Genomic DNA, 20,610 nt, shown 5'->3' with positions numbered 1-20,610 from the left:
GCCCTCAGCTCTCACACTGCTGTGGCACAGGAGCTCAAGATACATGGCCCGTGCCCACATCTACAATCTGAGAGGAGGCACCAATGAACACTACAGAAAAAGGGTTTTTTTGGGGGTCACAGCCTCCAGACAGCCAGACCCTGTGGAGACATGTCCTGGCATCCCCCTCCCGCTGGTGTCAGTATCACCACTGGTGCCACCAGGTCTGCTGTTTGCAGAGACTCACCAGGGGAGAAAAGGCCTTTGGATAATGTTACTCCAGCAGGGATGGAATTAAGAGGCAAGTGCTTTCCCTGAGTGGAAAAGGCTCTTTAGTCTGAAATCTGCCATGGGAGCAGAGACTGGAGCTTTGTTGCTGATGTTATTTTTGAGAGGCACCAGAAGAGCTGCTGCTCCCTGCAAACCACCCAGGAGACACCACAGTTGTGGCTGACACTAGCTTTGTCCCAGGGGGACATGTGTGCACGTGCCACCATGCTGAGGGATGGTGGCCTGAGAGGGAGATGGCTCATCACCACTAACTCACTGCAGAGGGTCATTCTCCCTCCTCTTCCTCCCAAAAGCAGCGGCAAACGGGCAGAATGTCCCCACCCCTGGCTTTTGGCACCACAGCCCGCTCCTGGCTGTCACTGCCCTCTCTCAGTGCATTGAACAGGGCTGCTGGGTGTTCCCCTTTGCAGGTGCAACCTGGCCCCCGTGCAGGAGTACTCCCAGGACGTGGGCATGAAGACAGACCTGGTGACCATGAACCCCTCGGTGATCCAGCGCGCCTTCGAGGACCTGGTGAACGAGACATGGCGGGAGAAGCTGCTGCAGCGCCTGCACAGCCTCAACGGCAGCATCCTCTGGATCCCAGCCTTCATGGCCAAGGGGGGCAAGGAGAGAGTGGAGTGGGTGAACGAGCTCATCCTCAAGCACCACATCAACGTCAGGACTGCCTACCCCTCGCTGCGCCTGCTGCACGCGGTCCGAGGGTGAGCGCCGCTCTGCTGAGCTCCCAGCCAGCATCCCCTGGCCTGGAGGGGAGCCCTGGGCTCGAGGGATCCCCAGGCTCGAGGGATGTGATCCCCAGCTTGTTTTCCTGCAGGAAAACAGCATCAGTTGTTCCCTTCTGCAGGCCATGAGGATGGGGTGGTGGATGGTTCCTAGATGAGTGTGGTATTTGTGAGGTCCCCAGGATGGAGGGGGAATTGAGAATCTGACTCCATGTCCTCAGAAGGCTGATTTAGTATTTTATGATATTATAATATCATAATAGCAAAGAATGCTAGAAAGAATAATATTAAAGAATGCTATACTAAAGAACAGAGAAAAGATACTTACAGAAGGCTTAACAAGAATGAATAATAAAAACTCGTGGCTGCTTCCAGAGTCCCAAGACAGCTGGATGGAGATTGGTCATTAAGTAATTCACATGTTGGATTAACAATCTCCAACCACATTCCAAAGCAGCAAACACTGGAGAAGCAATCAGATAAATATTGTTTTCATCCCTCTCTGAGGCTTCCCAGGAGAAGAATCCTGGGCAAAGAGGATTTTTCAGAAAATATGACAGTGACAGATAAGAGCTTGTGAGCAGGGGCTCCACACTGTGCTCTTTGAGTGTGAGGGGTTTTAGCACTATCCAAACCTCCAGGGCTTTCCTGGGGCATCCCCATAACTCCCAAGCCTGTGGTTAGGGCTTTCCTTGGAGAAATGGGTGTGCACTGAGCTAGCAATGAGATTTGTCACCCTGTGCTTCAGTGGCACGGGTCTGACACGGCTCCTCAAGTCAGGGAGCTCATGTGAGAGCCTGGCTGGGAGGGGAGTGACATGGTCTGGTCCTGCTGGTCACAGAAACAGGGCCAGGTGGTGGTGACTCTGAGGGAAGGAAAGGCTCTTTCTCTTCTCTGCCTGCATCTTCAGGTGTACAGGAGGCACAGCTGTGGTGGGGGGGAGAAAAGAAAGAAAAGAAAAGAAAAGAAAAGAAAGGGCCCCAGGGGTGAGATTTTCATGTAAATGACTTGAGAATGGGGTGGGCTCTTGGTTTGTGGTTTATTTCTCTAGGAAGATCATGATTCCTTCGGCATTTAGGGAGTTGAGGCAGACAGTGACTTTTGCTGGAGATGACTTATGGCAGTAGTTGTCCTCTGATCCTGACTGGACCCCTGTCCTGTGTTAATCTCACAGGATGGCAATTTCCTTGTGTAGCTGGTGCTCCCACTTCTAAAAAGCCTCAGCATTAATGTTCCTTGATTTCTTTGAGCACTCCTCCTGCACACCTCTGAGTCTGAGCTCTGCAGGTCAGTTGCTCCCTGCTGGGTGTTTCCTGTCCCAGCTCAGGTTGTGTCAGTGCTGGGGGTGGGTAGGGGACAGGGTTGGGGGTCATTTCTGCCAGGAGCAAGCCCAAGGAGGGGCTGCAGGGGAGCCTGCTGGGGCTGGGAGGGGTGGAGTGGTGCCATGGTGCCTCACAGGCAGCAATAATGAGCAAGTACCACATCTGCCCCAGGTGCCTGTGCCAGAGGCTTCCCTGGGCCAGAGAGGCATCTCACAGAAAACACTGGCTTTGAGGTGAGGAAAGGGAAGGAAACGATACCACAACTCACAGAAGGGGAAGACAGGAAGGAAAAAAATCCCACAACCCAAATTCAGAGCTATTTCTAGCTATAATTGACTTACTTTCATCTGTCAAAATAGAATTAAGCTTCTGTAATAAGCCCTCTAAATCAACAGGCTGCTAATCCTGTGCTGGCAACCATTCCTAGTGCCAGAAACTTCCCATAGGAAGCTTTGCAGAGGAGTTGGCATGGGTTAGGCATCCCTTCCCTATGGGAGAGGAGGATGCCTCCACAAGCTCAGCTGCTGGGCTTATCTTCCAACTCACAGCATCTTCCTGGCCTCTCTGTGTCCCTGTGGTCCAGCTGGGCTGGCTGGCACGCTGCATGTTCCTGTGCAGCTCCAGCAGAGCAGTGTTGGAGCCACCACCTGTGGCTGGCAGGAGTTCCCTGGCTGCAGGAGGTGCAGGGATTTTGGGAGAAGCCCAGGGGCTCTGTGCTGTCTCCTGCAAGGAGCAATGCAGCTGTGCCTTGGACAGTGTCTTCCTTCCTGGAATCCTTCCTGGAATCCTTCCTCTCCTAGTGTAACCATGCACTCCACTGTGCAGGGAACGTGGGTTTGGGCTGCTCAGAACCTCCAGGGGCTCAGAGGGCTGCAGCCAGTCAGGGCAGCAAGCACCTGAAGTGAGCTGGGGGTGACAGCAGCACGTGGCTGGAAGGTGGCTGGTGCTGGTGGCAGACCCCAAGGTCCTGGCTGGAAATGCAGCCAGGACCTCCCTGCTGTCCCCTGGGCTGGTCACCGTGCTGGGGGCAGTGCCAGGTGGCTCCTGGCAGCACTAATTCAATTATAACCACAGAGGTCAGTGCTAATCCTCATCAAGGACTGCCCTCTAAGCCAAGAGAGCTGCTGCCTGACCTGCCCTCCTGCTCTCACACTTATCAGCAGGAAAACAAGGATGCCTACTGATTAGCAATTAGTCTAATGAAAAGTGCAGCCCCCTGAGAAAGCCAGAAGTGATGGGAGCACTGACCCATTGTGCTGTGGCCTGGCCCAGGAGCTCACAGAGGGCTCACCCAGGGCTAGGGGTGAAGGGCTGTGCTGTTCTGAGTCAGTCAGTCACCCTTTCCTTGGTGCAGCCCCCTTAAGTGTGGATTTGGGAGTGATTCAGGCAGAACTGGATGAACTGGGCACAGCTGAGGGAGGTGGGTGATGCTCTTGCTGCTGTGTAGGAAGTCTCTCAGGTACCAACAGGGTTGTCTTGACCATCTGCTCAGGGTGATTGATATGTGTGGTTTGGGGTGAAGGGGTCCTTCCTCAGGACCAGGATCACTAGGAGTTTCCTTTTCCATCTTCTGTGTCACTGTCCAGTTCATGTGATCATCCCATCTTTCTGCTTATGGAGGGTGTGGTCTCCAGCAGCATCCTCTGTCTCTGCAGCTCTCTCTGTGCTGGTTCATAGCACTGTGTCTTTGTTTGACAGATCTGAGATTTGTGAAACAAATACATTTTGGGGCATGTGGTGTGCAGCAGAGAATGAACCACCCACAAAACCCACAGCACATCCCTCTGTGCTGCAGTGGGCTGCTGTTGCAGAGAGGTCCCATCTTCTCCCTTTTTGGATAAATCTACCTTTTATCATCTACCCTGAGTTGAGTTGGAACTCATAAAGAAATGGGGAAATGAGGGAAGTTCTTCAGCCAAGGCACCCCTTTATATATTTTATTTCCCAAGGAATAGCACCTTCTACAAAGGCTGACATCTCAGCCAACTTCAATTTGGCCACAAAAGTGTTGCCTTTTCTTTCTCCACTACCAGCAAAATACATTTGTGAGCCCTTGACTTCTCCTTGAACCACAGTGTTTATTGTCCTGCTCTGCTTTCCCTCAAACCAAAACTCATTTCAAGTGGCAATTGAGCCTTTTTCCTATAATTTTCAGTGCATTTTGGGGCATTTGTAGAGGGTGCATTGCTGAGATAAGTAAAAAGCATCTGGTTTTGTTGTCCTTAACAGCATCATTTGAGACATCACCTTTCAAGCTGTGAGGGTGCTTTAAATGTTTGCTGATAGTGGCAGGCTTTTCTCACAGAGTTCAGCTCTCACCAGGAGGGGAGAGAGCCTTCAGCATTCCAGTGGAGGAGCTCAGAAAGGAGCCAGGGCTGGAGAGGGGGGCAGCTGGGTGGCAGGGAGCCAGCTCCTGTGTGTTTCAGGGTGTGTGTGTGCATCCTTACTCTGCAGTGCTTCCATAAAATGTCCCCTGAGCAATTCCTCTGGCAAGCCCCTTACAAGTTGCCTGTTAGTGTCTCCAAAAAGCCTTGTAATCCCTATTGCCAAGCAGCTCTCCTTGGAGAAATAACATGGGATGCAGGCAGAGAGGGAAAATAATTGTGTTGGGAGGTTTGTCTGTCACTCCTTGCAGCGAATTCAGGCACAAATTTCACTTTGTCTGATCTGCTCCAGCATTTCTCACTGTGTCCATCACAAGGGGCTCCTGGCAGTAACCAATTCCAGTCCCATAAGATTTTGTTAAGGGCTTCTTGAGAGAAAAACAGAAATTAAAAATCAATAAACCTTCCAGCTCCTTGGCTTGGTCTCCCATTAGGGTTAAATCCAGGCAGCTGTGACAGCTGGTGTGTGCTCTTCAGGACAGTCACCTTGCCCAGGTGCCACATGCACTCAGAACTGCAGCCTGGCAGCCACAAGGTGCATTCACCTTTGCCTTGGGTGTCTGCCTGGCCCCTCACACCCAGGCAGGGGCTGAGCCTTCACCTGTGCAGGGTTCCAGGGCTGCCTTGGCCATCCATCAGCGTGGTGGGAGCCCTCCTGGTGGGAACCCACACCTGCTCCCTCCTCCCCTCGTGTCCCCATCCTGCCACCTCCATTCCAGTCCCCTTGCCTCACACAGGACATGTGTGCAGATGGTTCTCCTGACCTGTTCCTTTCACTGCATCCCTCCACAGCCTCTGCTTTTCTCTAACACATCAAACCTAAGCCCCTGCTTTTCCTTTTCACAGCCCTCCCAGCTCAGTCTTTCTCACCCCCTGTCTCAGGGTTGGTTCTGCTGTGTCCAGCTGTGCCAGGCCAGCATCACCCACTCCTGGGTTTTCTAGAGCACCTCCTTCATGCTTCCTCCCTGATGGAGTTTCATGCTTACAGGGGCTCCTCTGAAATACCTGCCCTGAAATACCTTGTGCCTTAAAGCCCTTCCCCTAAACATTAAACAAATGGTTTAAGGACTGTGGTCCTGCACTCAGGTGAGGGGAAAAGATGTTCCAAGGGTGTAGGGAAAGAAAACAACCACAAGTGTGTGACTGGAGTGGGATGTGAGGGGGAGCTGTGAACACCCATAAAGCCTTGTGTGGGTTAGATCAGTGGATATCCTGCAGAAAAAGTCCTACTGTGAGCTGTTATCCTCTCCTCTGCTGTGCTTGAGGCACCTTGAACCCGAGCTGTGGTGTGTCTGCACTGGGGGCCCAAGAGAGTTAATTTGTTCCTGTTAATCTGGAAGATTCAGTCTTCTTTTTCAAAAGAAGTGAAGGGGCATAGAAAGGAAAGAAATAAGGTTATTCTCAATTATTTTTCTTTTTTGTCTGTTTAGAAATGCTTTCACTTGAGGGTGTTGAGTACCATAAGTGTTTGAAAAAGCATCACAGCTGAAGATCTGGAGGAGAAGAAGATAGTTTTTTATCTGTGGCTCAGAGCTGATTTCCTTGTGCCAAGTCACCAAAAGCAGAACCAGGTACATGGTCTGGATCCAGCCTAGACAAGGAGGCTGGGTTTGGTGTTTGGGCTTTGCCCAGCCTGTGGATAAAGCCCAGCTGACACCAGATGCAGTTTTAGGAGTCAGTGTGAGCATCTGGATGGGGCCATGCCCATTCCTGCTTGTCCAGCACAGCTCTCATCACTGCTTGTGGCTCTTAGCTGTTCTGGGGGAGGTGACAGAGGAAACTCCATACCTGACAGAAAAAGGGCTGGAAGAAGCTGAATGGGGGATGTATCAGCTGCTCCCTGGGCTCCAGCACTCCATCCACCCAGCACTGGGGTGGGTTCTGTCCCCTGGCAGCACCAGCAGCTCCTTCCCCCCTACCAATGTCAGTCAGGGCACTGGCTCTGGTTGTCTGTGTCTGGTTTTCCTGGGTATTACTGGAGCAGGGTGTGTGTGGCAGACTGATAATGTACTGCTGCCACTCAAGGACTAGCAGCTCCACAACAGCTTGTGTTTATATCACCCTTTTATGAATTAGCTTTTTAAAATAGTCTGAAATTGCATTATTTCAGCTATTCTGATTTGTATCATGAAATAATGCAGCTGATACTGCTGAAATTTGATTTCTTCATTGACCTGTGTCTTTTATTCATTTCATCAGGGCAATGGATTTTTTGTTAATTTTATCCTGTGGGTTAACCCTTACCAGGAGAACACAAGTTATTTTAGGTTTTTCTCAGGCACATCAGGTTGGTAAGCAGAGAGCAGACCCCTGCCCTCTCTAGCAGTCCTTGAATGCTGCCTGCAGGGAGGAGTTCTGCTCCCAGCATCCCAGCCCAAATCCAGGCCAGGCTCTTCTCCCCAGATTCAGTGATGCTGGGGGAGGATCAGCACTTTCACTGTGGTGGGGCACATGCTCCAGGTGAGCAGGGGAGGTACCACCTTCCCTGGCTGTGTGGCAGTGTCAGTGTTGCCTCCTGCAGGATTCCCACTGGGCTTTGAGGTCCCAGTACAGCAGTGTCTTTCCCTGAGAAAAGGCACCTGGCAGCAGTTCTGCCTTAGGAACCTTCTGATCATCTCCAGTTGAGGATTAGGAGCAACCAGAACCATCTCCCAGCTGTTAGGATGAGACTCTGTGAGCTGCTCTTCTTAAGTCTCAGCTCAGGGTGTTAGGGGTTGTGTCTAGGCTGCCTCCTTACAAAAGATGGCCTTGAAGGTCTGATGGCATTTTCCATCTGTCACCATCACGATCTGAATCCAGAGCTGTCTCAGGCAATTTTTCCCTGACAGGATCATGGTTCCTGTTCTGAGCCACCTCCTGCTCAGGCTCCTGCCCATCTTGGGAGCTGCATCCATGCCTGAGGGTTTATTTACAGACACAGCACCAGCTCCTCACTGGGAGAACAGCTCTTAGAGCAGAGGTATTGGGTTTCAGGACTGCTCTTTGCTCTTCTCTTTTAATTGCTGTCTCTTTCCATAAAATGTTGCAGTTAATAGTTATGGTGATTGGTGTAGCCAGTTTGAAAAATAATTACTGCCTGCTTCGAGATTATCTTTCCTCCTAATTAAAATCCTGGCCCTCACATATTAAAGGTGTGCTGTTGACACAGCATCCCATGTGCGCCCAGACAACCTCATTTGGATTTACAGAATTAATTAGGTTTTATTTCCATCCCCAGCTGTTCTCTCCTGCACCAGGGTTGTGGCTGCTGTCTCAGCTGGACAGCGGTGGGAGAGATAAGAGGAAGGTCTTGCATAGTTCTGAGACTCCCATCACAAACCAGTCATTAAAAAGTATTTCCCAGACCTCACCAGAGGATTTCCCACCTTCACTGTCCAGGAAACAAATTGCAGGAGCTGTGGCATGGCCTGCTTTATGGATTGGGCATTATGTGTTATGTTATGTCATCCATGTGGGTGGTTTGGGACAGCCTGGAGTCCCTCACCCCCTCTCAAAGCTGCATTGAGAATTTATAATGCTGCATGAGTGAGGTTTTTGCAATGCCCTGCCTGCAACAAAGGGACACAGGACAAAAGAGCCAGGTTTTAATTTTCATTATTAAAAAATGACTTGTCAGTGTTCTCTACCCCAGTATTATCAAGTGAGTGCTCTCTAGCTGCCTTTGGTGAGGTGGATACACTGGGTTGGTTGTGGTAGGGCTGGTTTGGGTGGTGGCTCGTGCACACTTGTTGGGATTGGTAAATTTTTTTGTGTGTGCTGGGTTGCAGAGGGCAGCATGTGTCTATAGGGTGCTTCAGTGTCTGACCCAGGTCATTTTTCTCCTTGCTAATATGCATTAAACTGGTGGTCACATGCATGGCCCGTGCCTCTGTACAGCAATCTCTTCATCTTGCTGTCAGGGTCCTTGGATGTTCATGGAGCATTTACAGCCTCTCAACAAAACACAGAAGTTAGTATTTTTGGAGGGCAAAAAGTCACCAGTGTTTTTCTGTGTACTCCAGCTGATAAATTGATAGAAAGGAGAATTTTGAGTCTAAAGCAGCTGCAGGACAAACCCAGACAGTTGTCCTCCCTCAAAGCCAGCTGGTTAATATGACTTGACAGTTCTTCCCAGGTGGCTTCCCTGCTGCACGAGGAGACCCTAATTCACAGTGTTAAATGGTTGTGATAATCTCCCATTTCCCTCTGCACACTGGGGGGCTAATGTGCTTACCCATAAACTCATCAAGGAGGCTGCTTTATGGCTACCTGTGGGAGCAGGTGCTGTGGCACTGCAGTGAGCTCTGCTGGCTCCCCCTAGCACAGCCCCATGGCTGGGCAAGCACAGAAAATGCTGCTGATACTGCTTTTCCCCCAGTTTCTGGCTCTGTTTTGTGCTGGGTACCAACACGAGCCAGGCAAAGATCTCCTTTCCCAAAACGTTATGTTCATCCTTTTTTAAAGCCCCCTTGAACACCCCTGGATGTGGCACCCCAAAAAACTCCCTGTGCCCTTCCTGCACACGCTGAGGAGGTCACTCTGCTTCCAGAATTTGATTCACCAGAAAAGTCAATTTTTTTCTCTTATCTGGCTGAGAACAAGCAAGCACGTTTTGTGCCTTGGTTGCTAAATTTTAATGGCTTTCTTGAAAAGCTAATTTGCAGGATTAAGGCTCAGCTCTCCCAAGGGTTCCTGCTGTCTGAGCACCAGACCCTCAGGAGCCCAGCAGAAAGAGGAGCAAGGCACTTCCTGGGGCTCCACTGTGACTGCAGGAGCTGCCTCAGGATCCCAAACACCTGGTGAGGGCACAGAAGTGGCACGTGCTCTGCTCTGCTTCCTCGTGCCCTTTGTCCAAGGTGCTGCCAGGCACTCACCTGGTAAAAATAATCCAAGGGCTCAGAGAGGCTGTGGCACGGCAGGATGTGCTGTCTGCTCTGGGGCAGTGCTGGCATCAGACCTGCTGGGGGACGAGGGACTGTGCCTGATGGGGATATTTCCTACCTCCCCAAACCTTTTGCTTTCTGATTTTGCTCCTCTTGGCAGTGTTTTCCTGAGCGAACCAGATAAGTTGCTTTTGCAATAAATACGGGGCGCTGGAAACATCTTCTTACAGGATGTTGGTTCTGCAATAATTTTTATCAGCAGCCCAAAATACCACAGCTGATACCGTTTCTGCTGCTGCATCACTACATCCCTCCATGCTTCCCCTGTTCTTTTTGCCATCCCTCATAAAAACTAACGTGCTTCCCAGCAGTGAGCACAGCTGACCTCCATATCTCACATTTTCTGTTGCAGTGTGCCATATTGTGTGTCTGATGGACTCATGCTGCCGAGTGTGGTGATGAATTTTGGTCCAGGATTACACAGCAGTGGCTGGGTGTAATGGGAACTCAGCAGTGCATTTTAGCTCTTTCAGCCTGGTGACCCTTTGTTCCAAGGCAGATGTTTTTCTAGCCCTGTAGTGTTTGCTGTCAGAGTAAAATCTTCATTCCTCAATGAAAGTCATCAGCATGTGTTTGACTGTGTCTGCTTGGAGGGGTTGTTGGAGTCTACTTGACATGTGGATGCTTTGCTCTGTGGTATTGATCTCCAGGGTTGATTGGAAGATAATTGTAGGCTGAAGTACCGAAGGCCACTGTTGCAAGCAATTTGTTTTTCATAAAGGATTGTCGAGGCACGAGATGCTTCAGTGCCATGGCAACAAGTGTGATGTAACCAGCAGGCAGAGAGCAGGAGCATGCAGTCCCTGGAGAGGCTTTTTCTTGGCATGGAGAGCTCTGCCAGTCAGAATCCTCTCACTTTGGATCACCAGTACATCTCAGGGAAAGGCTGGAGAGAGAGGAAAAAGTGCAGGAGCTGGGTGTGCAGGGTGAATAACAGGCTGCATGTCCCTCTGCAGGTACTGGCTGACCAACAAGGTGCACATCAAGCGACCCACCACCGGCCTCCTCATGTACACCCTGGCCACCCGCTTCTGCAACCAGATCTATCTCTATGGCTTCTGGCCCTTCCCCCTGGACCAGAACCAGAACCCAGTCAAGTACCACTACTACGACAGCCTCAAGTACGGCTACACCTCGCAGGCCAGCCCGCACACCATGCCCCTGGAGTTCAAAGCCTTAAAGACGCTGCACCAGCAAGGAGCCTTGAAGCTGACTGTGGGGGAGTGCGATGGGGCCACGTAGGCTGGTCCCCACCCCAGGCACGTTCCTGCACAGCCACGGGAGGAGGGGAGGGGGCAGAGAGGACGAGCGGCGCCTGGCGGGGTGGGTCTCGGTCCGGGCGCAGCAGTGACACAACTATATCTACGTGGTACCTATATATATTGACCTGAGTGTTATAACTGTTTGGTGTTCACCAAGGCAGGGGCAGGAGACAGGCAGGGGCGTCTCACAGCACTGGCCTGGCCGAGACCCCTTTGCTGTGGGGCTTGCTGGACTCGAAGGGTGTTTGCCTTCCGTGGGAGAGGCGTGGAGGGGGCCTTGGTTTCGGAGGGTGTGTGGGGATGGGTAACCGTGAGCCGTTTGTCGTGACTGGTCCCAGGTTGGTAGTTAGTTTGTTTGGCCAAGGGCAGCGAGGAGCTCCCTTGGCCCCGTGCTCGTGGCGGGGAGGGGAAGGGGCAGGGAGGGGGTGGGCAGGGAAGGTTTGTTGGTGGCTCTCACAGCCCAGGGTCCCGTGGCACCCAGCAGGAGCCGGGTCCTGCCCCTGCAGGGAGCAGTGCCCAGATCCGTCCAAACACGGGGTGGGCACAGCCTTGGGAGCAGGGGAAGCCTCTGGGGCTGCAGGAGGTGGCAGGGAGCAGAGCTAAGCTGATCCCAGTGACACACACAGAGAGGCACTGGGCCAGGGGGATGATGAGGAAGACGCTGAATGCGTATTTCTCTTCCTTTTCCGAGGAGCAGAGGTGTTGGAATGTCACAGGAAGGAGCTTTGCAGAGAAGCACCATTAGTATTGAGTAGCCTCACTGTGTCACAAGGACACCCAGCATCTGTCAGGGCTTGTGAAAACCATAAGTATATCTAGCTCTAATTCCCAACTGTTCCCTGCTAAGCAGCCTGCCTTCTTTCCTCCTCCAAAATCTGCCAAAATGTGGATGATAGGCCTAGACCCAGCCAAGCAGAAAGACCACAGGACTTCAAGGGACTATTTCAAGTCTAAATAATTTATTTTCAGTTTCTCCCTGAAGAACCAGCACATAGTGCTGAATTCCTGGAGTCCCACTCTGTCAGTCCTTTCAAGCCCTAATTATCTCTCACTCCCAACAGTTAAGTAGGATGTCAGATGGATCTTGATGGGATGCTTGCCTAGTGATGAGCATCATAGAAATAATATTTTCTTTTTTTTTTTTTTTTCCTGCCAGACAGAACCCAAAATATAAAGAATTTTTTATAACCACATTTGCTTTTCTCTGATTTTCGGGGGGTTTGAAGGTAGCAACTAGATTGATCTGATGATTCCGTTTCATTTTCTGCCTCTGTAGCCTATTCTGTTTGTCTCCTAATTAGCACTCAGTGCCAGAATGCAGGTGAGTCCAGGGTTCAGTGAGGGCTGTTTGGGTTTAATTTGTGGGAGAGTAAATAACACTGCACAGGCAGACCTCAGGCATGCACTTCACTGCTGCCATGGCTGGCTATCATCACCTTTGGGCCTCCTCCTGCTGCTGCGTTTTTTAAGTTAAAAAGTGCACAGTTTGGGGCTGAAATACTTGACATTGTCTCTTTAAATGCTGACTGCTTCAAGTGGTAAAGAAAGAGCTCACTTTCATGTTTTGGGCCATAGAAGCTACTGTACCCATAGGAGCCTCCAGCCTGCTAATTAGTGTCAGATGAAGATGGCTAAGATTAAGGTATAAGCAACATTATAGTGGATAAATGTGGGCTAATCTGCCACTGAGGGGATGTTTCTTTCCAGCACCAGAAAATCGTTTCTTTCATGTCTTTTTTTTTTTTTTAAACCTGGTGTCTTTTTTTTTTTCCCCTGCATATTATTTTTACTTGGCTTTAGTTTCACAATAAAGCTAAACCTGGCTGTGAACCTCAGCTTAAGCTGAGACAGAAGGAGACAGAGAGTAAAACTGCAGGTGGGAAGTAATCTGCAATCCCAGGGAGCTTCCCACGATTCAGGAGTGGTTCTTAAAGCCAGATAATTCCCAGGTTTGTCCCCAGCACAGGGGGAGGGACAGAGCAGGGCTGGAGCTGCAGGGACTGCTAAAGCCAACTGTTGTATTGAGGGGCCTGGGCCATGGTTACTGATTGCTGTTAGCAAACCTTCTTTTTGAATAAAAGTAGAGGAAATGAAACAAATGTGCAGGGGTTTTATTTTTATTCTGTATTTTCATCGAGTGGAAGGGCAAGAGGGGAGCCAAGACCATGAAGTGCCATGGGATTAATTCCAGGAGAGCCTGGAACCCCTTGGGCTGGTGCAGGAGAGGGGAAGGCTGGGCTTGTCTGCCCACGTGGGGTGGGTGTCAGGGCTGTGCCAGGGAGACATCCAGAGCCATCAGGATGTTCTCTCTGTGCCTACAGGGATTTTTGAGCTGAAGCTACAGCAGCACAACAAGGGTGTGCCAGGGGGTGAAAAGGGAATGGGAGAAGGGATTTTCTTACTGGTGCTCTTGAAGCAGCTGCTGCATCAAAGCACAGGCAAGTTATAAGCAAATTATTCAGGGGGATGAAATTGCTGGTGATGTTTCTATCCCCAGAATGGGTCCTGTTCCACCCCCGTTGTAAAAATGCATTAAACCATGAGCAAGACCCTGCAGCTATTGAAATCCCTGGCTGAGCTCCCATTTCACCTTGCTGCCATGCAGGCTGGTCTCTGCTGTGTTTATATGCACAAAAAACAACTAACAATTTCCCCTTGCTTTAGTGTTTTGTGTCAAGCCCTCTAGTCTGGTTCTCTGAGCAGCTCCTCGGGTTGGGAACACAATTTATCATCTCAGTTTCCAGCAAATAGGTGGGACCTGGCTCCACCAAGCCCCAGCGAGCCATAAAGCCCTTGTGCTGTTCATGAGCAGCAGGAGCAGAGACCCAGATTCACCTCCTGCAGCAGTGCTTGGGGTGGGTGGATGATTTTGGGGCTCTTTTGGGGCAGCCCTGGAGCAGCACAGCAGCTGCCAGATGCTGTGGGGACCCTGCAGCTGCACCAAGCTGCTGCTTGATGGATTTCTTCATGCCCAATTAAGGCTCTTCTGTCATCAGGAGTGAACAGAGGAGAGCATTGATGCTGCTTAGGCAGAGAGGCAGGTGCATGTGTTGCACCATGAATGTGGTTGACTGCCCTAAAAGTCAGCAGCAGCTCCCCTTGCTCTTCCCTCCTCCATCCCAGCACTCCCTCCAGCACTGGGGCTGGTCCAAACTGGTGGTGCTGGTGGCTCTGGTTTGGGGAGCTCCCTCCCAGGGGTTAGGCACACTTGTGCCAAAAGGTCCCTGGATGGTAAGAAGTGACCTAAACTTGAAAAATAGAGGAAAACATGAGTCTCCAACTGGCTAAGCCCAGAGTTTGGGGCTTTCTGGGGCAATGCTCTGAAAGGTGCTGCTGGCCAAACAGTGTTCTCCTCACCCTGTGCCCCTGGGGCATTTTCCAGGTATGACAGCTTGGGGATAAGGGCTGTGTGTTCCCTGCTCCCCACACCCCAGTGAGAGGCTGAGCTGTCTTTTCATTTTATCCATGATTTGCTGGGTTACATCCCACCCTTGGAGTCTGCCACAGCTTTGGCATATATATTTATATATAAAATATATATATAGTGGCATGGCTCTTGCTCTCCTGGGGGAGATCATGCCATATCTGACATCAAGCACATCTCCTCTGGTCAAACTGCAGAGTCTGCAGGCTCCACTGCCAGCATCCTTTATCATTAATACCTGCACTGCCTTCTTTAAAGCTGACTGGGGTGATTTGAGTTGCAGCAGCTCCTCTCACCTGCAGCACAGCATCCCCTGGCTGCTTCCCACCCTGCCCAGCCCCACAGGACAGGAGTGGAGTTCATCCCCTTCCCCCAAACTCTCCACCAGCCAGGACTTGCTGCAGGTCAATAACCAACCCTCTGCTTCACTCCCAGCACAGATAATTAGTGAGCAAAGTGCAAATAGTCACTGTGATTCAAATTACCTTTTAATTTCTTTGCAAGGTGCCTGAGGGGTTTCTTTAGTCCTGTGAAAAAAATGATTTTTTTTTTTTGTTGAGACACCAATCTTGGAAACCAGAAAGACACAATATTTTGGATTCAAGGTGTAATGCAAGTTGTTTGCATTTTTACACTGCATTTTGGATACTTCTTGGGAAAAACACTGAGCACTTCAGACAGTCTCAAATGATACAAATTATTTCAGTTGATCCCAAAACAAAATTCATTTTTAATTTTGTGCAAAATAATCTCAAAAAGGTTGCACCACCTACAAATCATAACATAGATATTGGGTTTGGGGTTTTTTTTAATCCACCACTTCTTTTCAAAATTTAAACAATCCAATTTCATGCTAGAGAGGCTTGAAACTATGGAGATTAAAGCTTAAAGCTTTGAGAGACCCACAGGGGACAGCAGGAAAGTGGTTTGGTTTTCTCCAGAGTGCTCCCCAATGTCAGGAGGTAAAACCAGGCACATATCCATGGTCTCCAATGTAATGCTTTGTCAAACCATATATTTTTCAGCTCTTTTGGTCTTTTAGTTGTTTTAATTTTTATTTTGGGGTCCACCTTTTAACCACATCAAATTCTTTCTAGCCTTCCTCTTCTTCCCTGCAACTTAATCTTATTTTTCTCTGTGAAAACAGCTGAGCACCTTGATCTGGCAGATCTTTTCTGCAGCTCCAGTGGTGCCCATGGCCAGGTTCTGCACTGGGTCATCTTCTCACTGTGGACAACACCAGCAGCAGGGAAGGGACTCCACATGTCTTCCTGGTGCCCCCCAGGTGGTTGCACATCATCCATGTAGGCAAGGAAATTACTGAGAAGGGCCTTGAATGAAAGCCAAAAAAACCATCATCCACCCAAGAGGATGGACCTGTCTCTCAGTACTAGCCACATCACGGCACTCAGCAGTAAGCTCCTTTTCCAGCTGGAATAACTCCTGTTTGAGGAACTCCTGTTCATCAAACCTACCCAATGCAGGAGCAAAGCTGTCATGGGCTGGTTCCCCTCACAGCCAAGCTGCAGGCAGATGCATTTGGCTGCATAGCATGATCTCCCAGCAAACCCACCGTGCCCCTACAAAAACCAGGGTCAGCACTCACTGACCCTTGAGATGCCCCCAAGACCTCGTGCATGAGCTGAGAGCAAATGTGAAGTAACAACATGGATGGAAATACCTCCTGCTTGGTTAATGAAGGAATCTTCAGCCATCTCCAGCCCCTGAGGAGAGGAGGACAGACCCCAGGGATGGTCAGGGAGATGTCATCCTAAAGGAGATGCCAAACTCTCCAGGCTGAAGGCTGCACAGGGCAGGCACTGAATTTACTGCTCTCATGCTCAAAGTAGAAATGAGCAGTATCTGTTGATTGTATCCAGGAGAAAAGCACAGGGTTTGAGCATGGATTAGGAAAAAACACTGTCCTTGAACACCAAAAAGCAGCTAGGACTGTTGTCCCCTCTCAAGGTGCCCAGCCAGAACAAACCCGTGGCTCTGCTGGAGGAGCACTGCCAGCAATAAAAGTTAAGTCCCCTTGTGCTGAGATGGTGGCAGGCCATCTGACACTAATCCTGAGCCTCCAGCAAACAAAGCCTCTGAGGCATTGTGAAATATCCTCAGCTATTTTCTGGCTTGGTTGCCTGGAGAAGCTGCTCCGTGGAGGGCTGGAGGAGCACTCGGTGTTCTCACACAACCCTGGCAGCAGAGGTTAAAGCACATTAGAGCAGCGTAATGAGCTTTTTAACCAGGGCTCTGGAAAGCCTCACGTGCCACTCTCTAGAAAATGTTGCAATTTGGGCTTCAGCAGGAGCCACAGAGAAGGAAAATGTTGTGCTTGGACCATCAGTCTTGTGGTGTCCTGCTGCACCGCTTCCAGATGAGCTTGCTTAACTCGGCTGGTGCCTGGAAACAACTTTGGGTTGGAGATTGCTAGGAAGAGGAGAAGAGGCATGCTCTATTCCTGGACTGCATATTAGTGTTCCATATGGGTGCAGAGCCAAAGCATATGGACCTCCATCTGTTAGGCAGGCCTGCTCTGGCCCCATGGATGGTTTATAATGCGCGTAGATTCATCCAGATTTGGGATTCCTCCAAAGCAAGGCGAGAGCCAATGACTCAAATATTGTGCAAAGCCATTGAAACTGATGGCACTAAACAACAATCATTTGTCTCCTGTTTGATTTTACTTGCTGTAAAATAATGAATTAGTTACGGGGGTGAGTGAGTATTGTGCTGTGAATAGAAGCTTTGAAGGCAACACGGCTAAAAGAAAACAAAACAAGAATCATCCTAGTAATTCTGCATCAGCTTCCTCCTGTGTATTATTCCCCAGAAAGTAAGCTGTGTCCTTCACCTTCAATAACATGGCATTTATGCTCCATCTGTGATCACATTTAAAGATGTTTGCAGGCATATTTCAGGTGACTCTCAATGACAAATTCAAGGAAGCTGGAGAAAGAACTCTTGAAGTTCTTCCACGACTAAAACAACTCTAGGGAAAATGAACTTTGCTCCTACAAGCTCTTTATTAACCACAAGCTCCAGACTTGGATGTTTTCTTTTCTTTTAAAACAAGTAATTAGCCCCAAAAGACTCCAAGTCTCAGCATGCTGTGCTGTTTCTTGCACTGAGAAGCCAGTGTGTGGTGGGACTGGTCCTGACCTCGCTGGAATCAGGAGGCACTGCAGCCCAGCAGCACCACCACGGCTTCATCCTTCTTCAGGTCACATTTCTGCTTTGAAAGATGGGCCTCAGAGGCTGAATTTCAGGCACCATGCTGGAAACATTTCTGCTGAATTTTCCTGCAGAACTGTGTGGGACACAAGATTAAAGCCATGGGATGACCGCCAAGGAGATGGGCTATTGTGGCAGCCCCTGGGAGAGCTCATAGCAGGGAAAAAAAACCTCTCTCCACTAAATTAATTAATTGCCATGCATGTTAGCTCTGGGGTTTGGGGAAATTACCGTGGCCTGATTTCCTTCAGCACTTTTATTCCTGGTTGGAGACCAGGGGAGTTGTTGAGGTTGCTGACTTAAGACACCATAACAAATGGCTGGAAATGACGGGGCAGGCGTTGTGATTTGTAACCTGCGCGTCTCACCTGCCTCCAGCACGGCTTTCACGGCTCCTTTCCGGGGGATTTTATGGAAGGGGCTGATTTACAAGCATGCCAGCCTCCTCCTGGGCTTCCCAGGAGAGACCAGGAGGGCACAAATTTCTTGGCCAAAAACCGCCTGAGAAGCCAGGCAGCTCTGAGCATTCTGTGGTTTATTTTTGGAGGAAGCAATTCTGGTAATTGCATGCGTTAAATGAAAGGCAATTAGGGATGGAGGGAAGGTGTTGCATGTGTGTTGGAGCAGGAGCCAGTTCCAAGCCAAAGGGCCTGTTCAAAATGTGGCCCCTGACTGTGCCACAGGCCAAAGGGGGCAGGGAGGGGAGTGTGGGTATTTTGGGGTGTTTAATGTGAAACAGGGCATGGAAACACTCACATCTGTGATGTGTCTTTTATGGCCTTCCCGAGGTTTTAATTAAAAACACAATAAAAGCACGAGGAGCGGAAACCAGGATGTTTTAACAATCAGCGGTTATAAATTGTTTTCTAGGGGGGAAAGAAAATCAAAGAACAATTGTTTGTGTAAAGGAGTTCAGGACACTGAGTTCACACGGAGAGATAAATCCTCTGGGAAAGGTTTTCCTGTCAGGAAGCACGTGCTGCACAGACAATAAAGTGCAGGGGGGCTTCCATGCTGCTGTGGGGTTCTGCCAGCTGGCTGTCTCCCCACCAGGTACCTCTGTCTGCCAGAAACATGGCACATGCCAGAGGATTGGGAGCAGGGTCACACGCCAGGAGGTGGGACAAGGAGGATGTTGGGTTTGGGCTGGGATGATCCTTGGGTGGCTCTGAGGAGTTTCAGCTGTAATTTCTGAGATTGCAGAGCACGGTGCATTTTGTGCTTAGTGACAGGCACACTAAAATCATTTTGTGCAGCACCTGTTGCCTCTGACAGAGGGGACAGCAGGGACACACTGGAACAGGATGGAAGGGAGTTAATGAGGCCCTGAGAGGTGGCTGCAGGCCATGCAGGCATCATCTCTGGCTGTTTTTAAGGATTATGAGGGTTTGGGTTTGTCCCTGGCCTTGGATAGGATCAGGGGTTTGCTGCCTACTGCTGGGCTGCCCAGTCCATCTGGAGATGAATCCATCTGGATATGTCTGTGAGCTGGTCCCTTCCTCCTGTCCCTGTGTTCACATTCTCAGTGGAGAAGGGAGCCCTGGGCCAGCCACCACAGCATTCCTGGGCTCTTTCTCCATCTCTTCCATGACCCTGATGCCTTCAGACTCTTTTCCCATGTGTGTTACTTTGGTTTTTTGCAAGAAGAGACCTGCCTATGCTCCCAGCTGGTCCTTGCTGCTCCCACAGAAGCATTCTGGATGGGTTTTCTCTCTGCCTTCCAGAATTCAATGCAAGGCCCCAACAGCCATGGCTCCCAGCAGCCCCCAAGGACCACAGTTCCCTGAGCTTGTAGTTTAAATGGAGATTAGCTTCTAAAATGTAACGAGGATCTCTGTGAAAACAGCATCCCAGGGATAAAACAACAACCATAAAAAAAAAAAGGAAGCCCATTGAATACCCATCCAATTAAGTCTTCCAACTGATCCCCATTAAACACCCATTCCTGACATTTGACAGAGTGGTTTAGATTAGAGCAGTGAAAAATCCCCCTGAAAAGGCAGATTGACATTTTGCAGAGGAGTGTTTTCATGGTAATACTAATGGCTTCAAACCACCAGCTTATAACCTAAGATGGAAAAAAAAAAAAAAATCCAAACCCAAACCAAAACAACCCATTTGGCTTGGGAAAGGGGTAAGGAGCAGCCAGGCTGGCTGGCAGGGAAATTCCTGGTGACCAAACTCCTGGCTGTAGTGAATCCAGACAAACCCTGGCAGTGGCTCTCCACGTGCAGGGCCCTCAAAAAGCAGCATTTAATAAGATACAGAAGCTGGGGGTTTTTGGCTGAGCTGAATATGAAATCGCCATGGCAACCTTTCTTCCAAGGTGATCTGAGTCAGGTAGCAACAGCAGGGACGAGTTAAAGGTCATCCCTGCAGAGGAAGATGGGCACTGATAAAGCACTTTAACAAGTCCCAGGGGAGGTGGCATTTAAAAGCCACTCAAAGGGCTCAGCCAGATCCATGAAGGGAGAGAAATCCAAGAGCAGCAGTGATTGGAAAGCTCCTGGCTGAGAAGGCAGCTGCATCAGCAGTGCTCAGAGGGCACTCCCAGGAGGGCCCTGGACCCATGAAATGTGTGTCCAGCCTCAGGTCCCCAGGACCTGGAGAAGGGCTTGTTTGCAGCTGGGTAGGGACTGGGGAAAACCTCTGCAAGAAGAGCTCCTAATCCGGAGTGAAAACAGCAGCTCCGTGTAAGGGATGAGACCTCACCCTCCAGCAGAGAAATAATAATTTCAAAAATCATCTAAGAGTAATTGCAAACTGATTTTCACCAGGATTTAAGCTTCCAAAATGCCTGAGGGCCTTTGAGAAACATCCCCTCCCACCTCAGAGGAAAGGCTCTGTGTGATCTGTGACAATGAGCCAATGCTGTTATCCTCACTCCACAGAGAAGGAAAACAGAGGCATGGAGGAGGGTGCTGTCATCTCCACAGCCAAATCCAGGCATTTAAAAATGCAGCTTGGAGTCCAGTGATAGCAGCTGCTCTGTAGTTTGGCCAAGTGCTGGCACATGACATTTTGGGCATTACAGGATTGGGGTGGCTTGGTTTGAGTGACCCAACAC

General features: G+C 49.9%; 1 protein-coding gene across 1 annotated transcript in view; it reads left to right on the top strand.

Annotated features, from left to right (window-relative positions):
* ST8SIA2 (ST8 alpha-N-acetyl-neuraminide alpha-2,8-sialyltransferase 2) overlaps positions 1-13,015 on the top strand; it is a 32,362-nt gene extending 19,347 nt beyond the window's left edge. The window contains exons 5-6 of the mRNA XM_030228648.2: positions 681-974; positions 10,580-13,015. Of these exons, the coding sequence (XP_030084508.1) occupies positions 681-974; positions 10,580-10,865 (580 nt within the window). The 3' untranslated portion in view covers positions 10,866-13,015. The remainder of the gene's footprint in view (positions 1-680; positions 975-10,579) is intronic.
* Positions 13,016-20,610: the final 7,595 nt, after the last annotated feature.

Source organism: Serinus canaria, chromosome 10 (genome assembly GCF_022539315.1).
Source record: "Serinus canaria isolate serCan28SL12 chromosome 10, serCan2020, whole genome shotgun sequence".
In the NCBI taxonomy this organism is placed as follows: domain Eukaryota; kingdom Metazoa; phylum Chordata; class Aves; order Passeriformes; family Fringillidae; genus Serinus; species Serinus canaria.
Note: the sequence above shows the minus strand (reverse complement) of the source record. Positions and strands in the feature narration are given on the sequence as shown.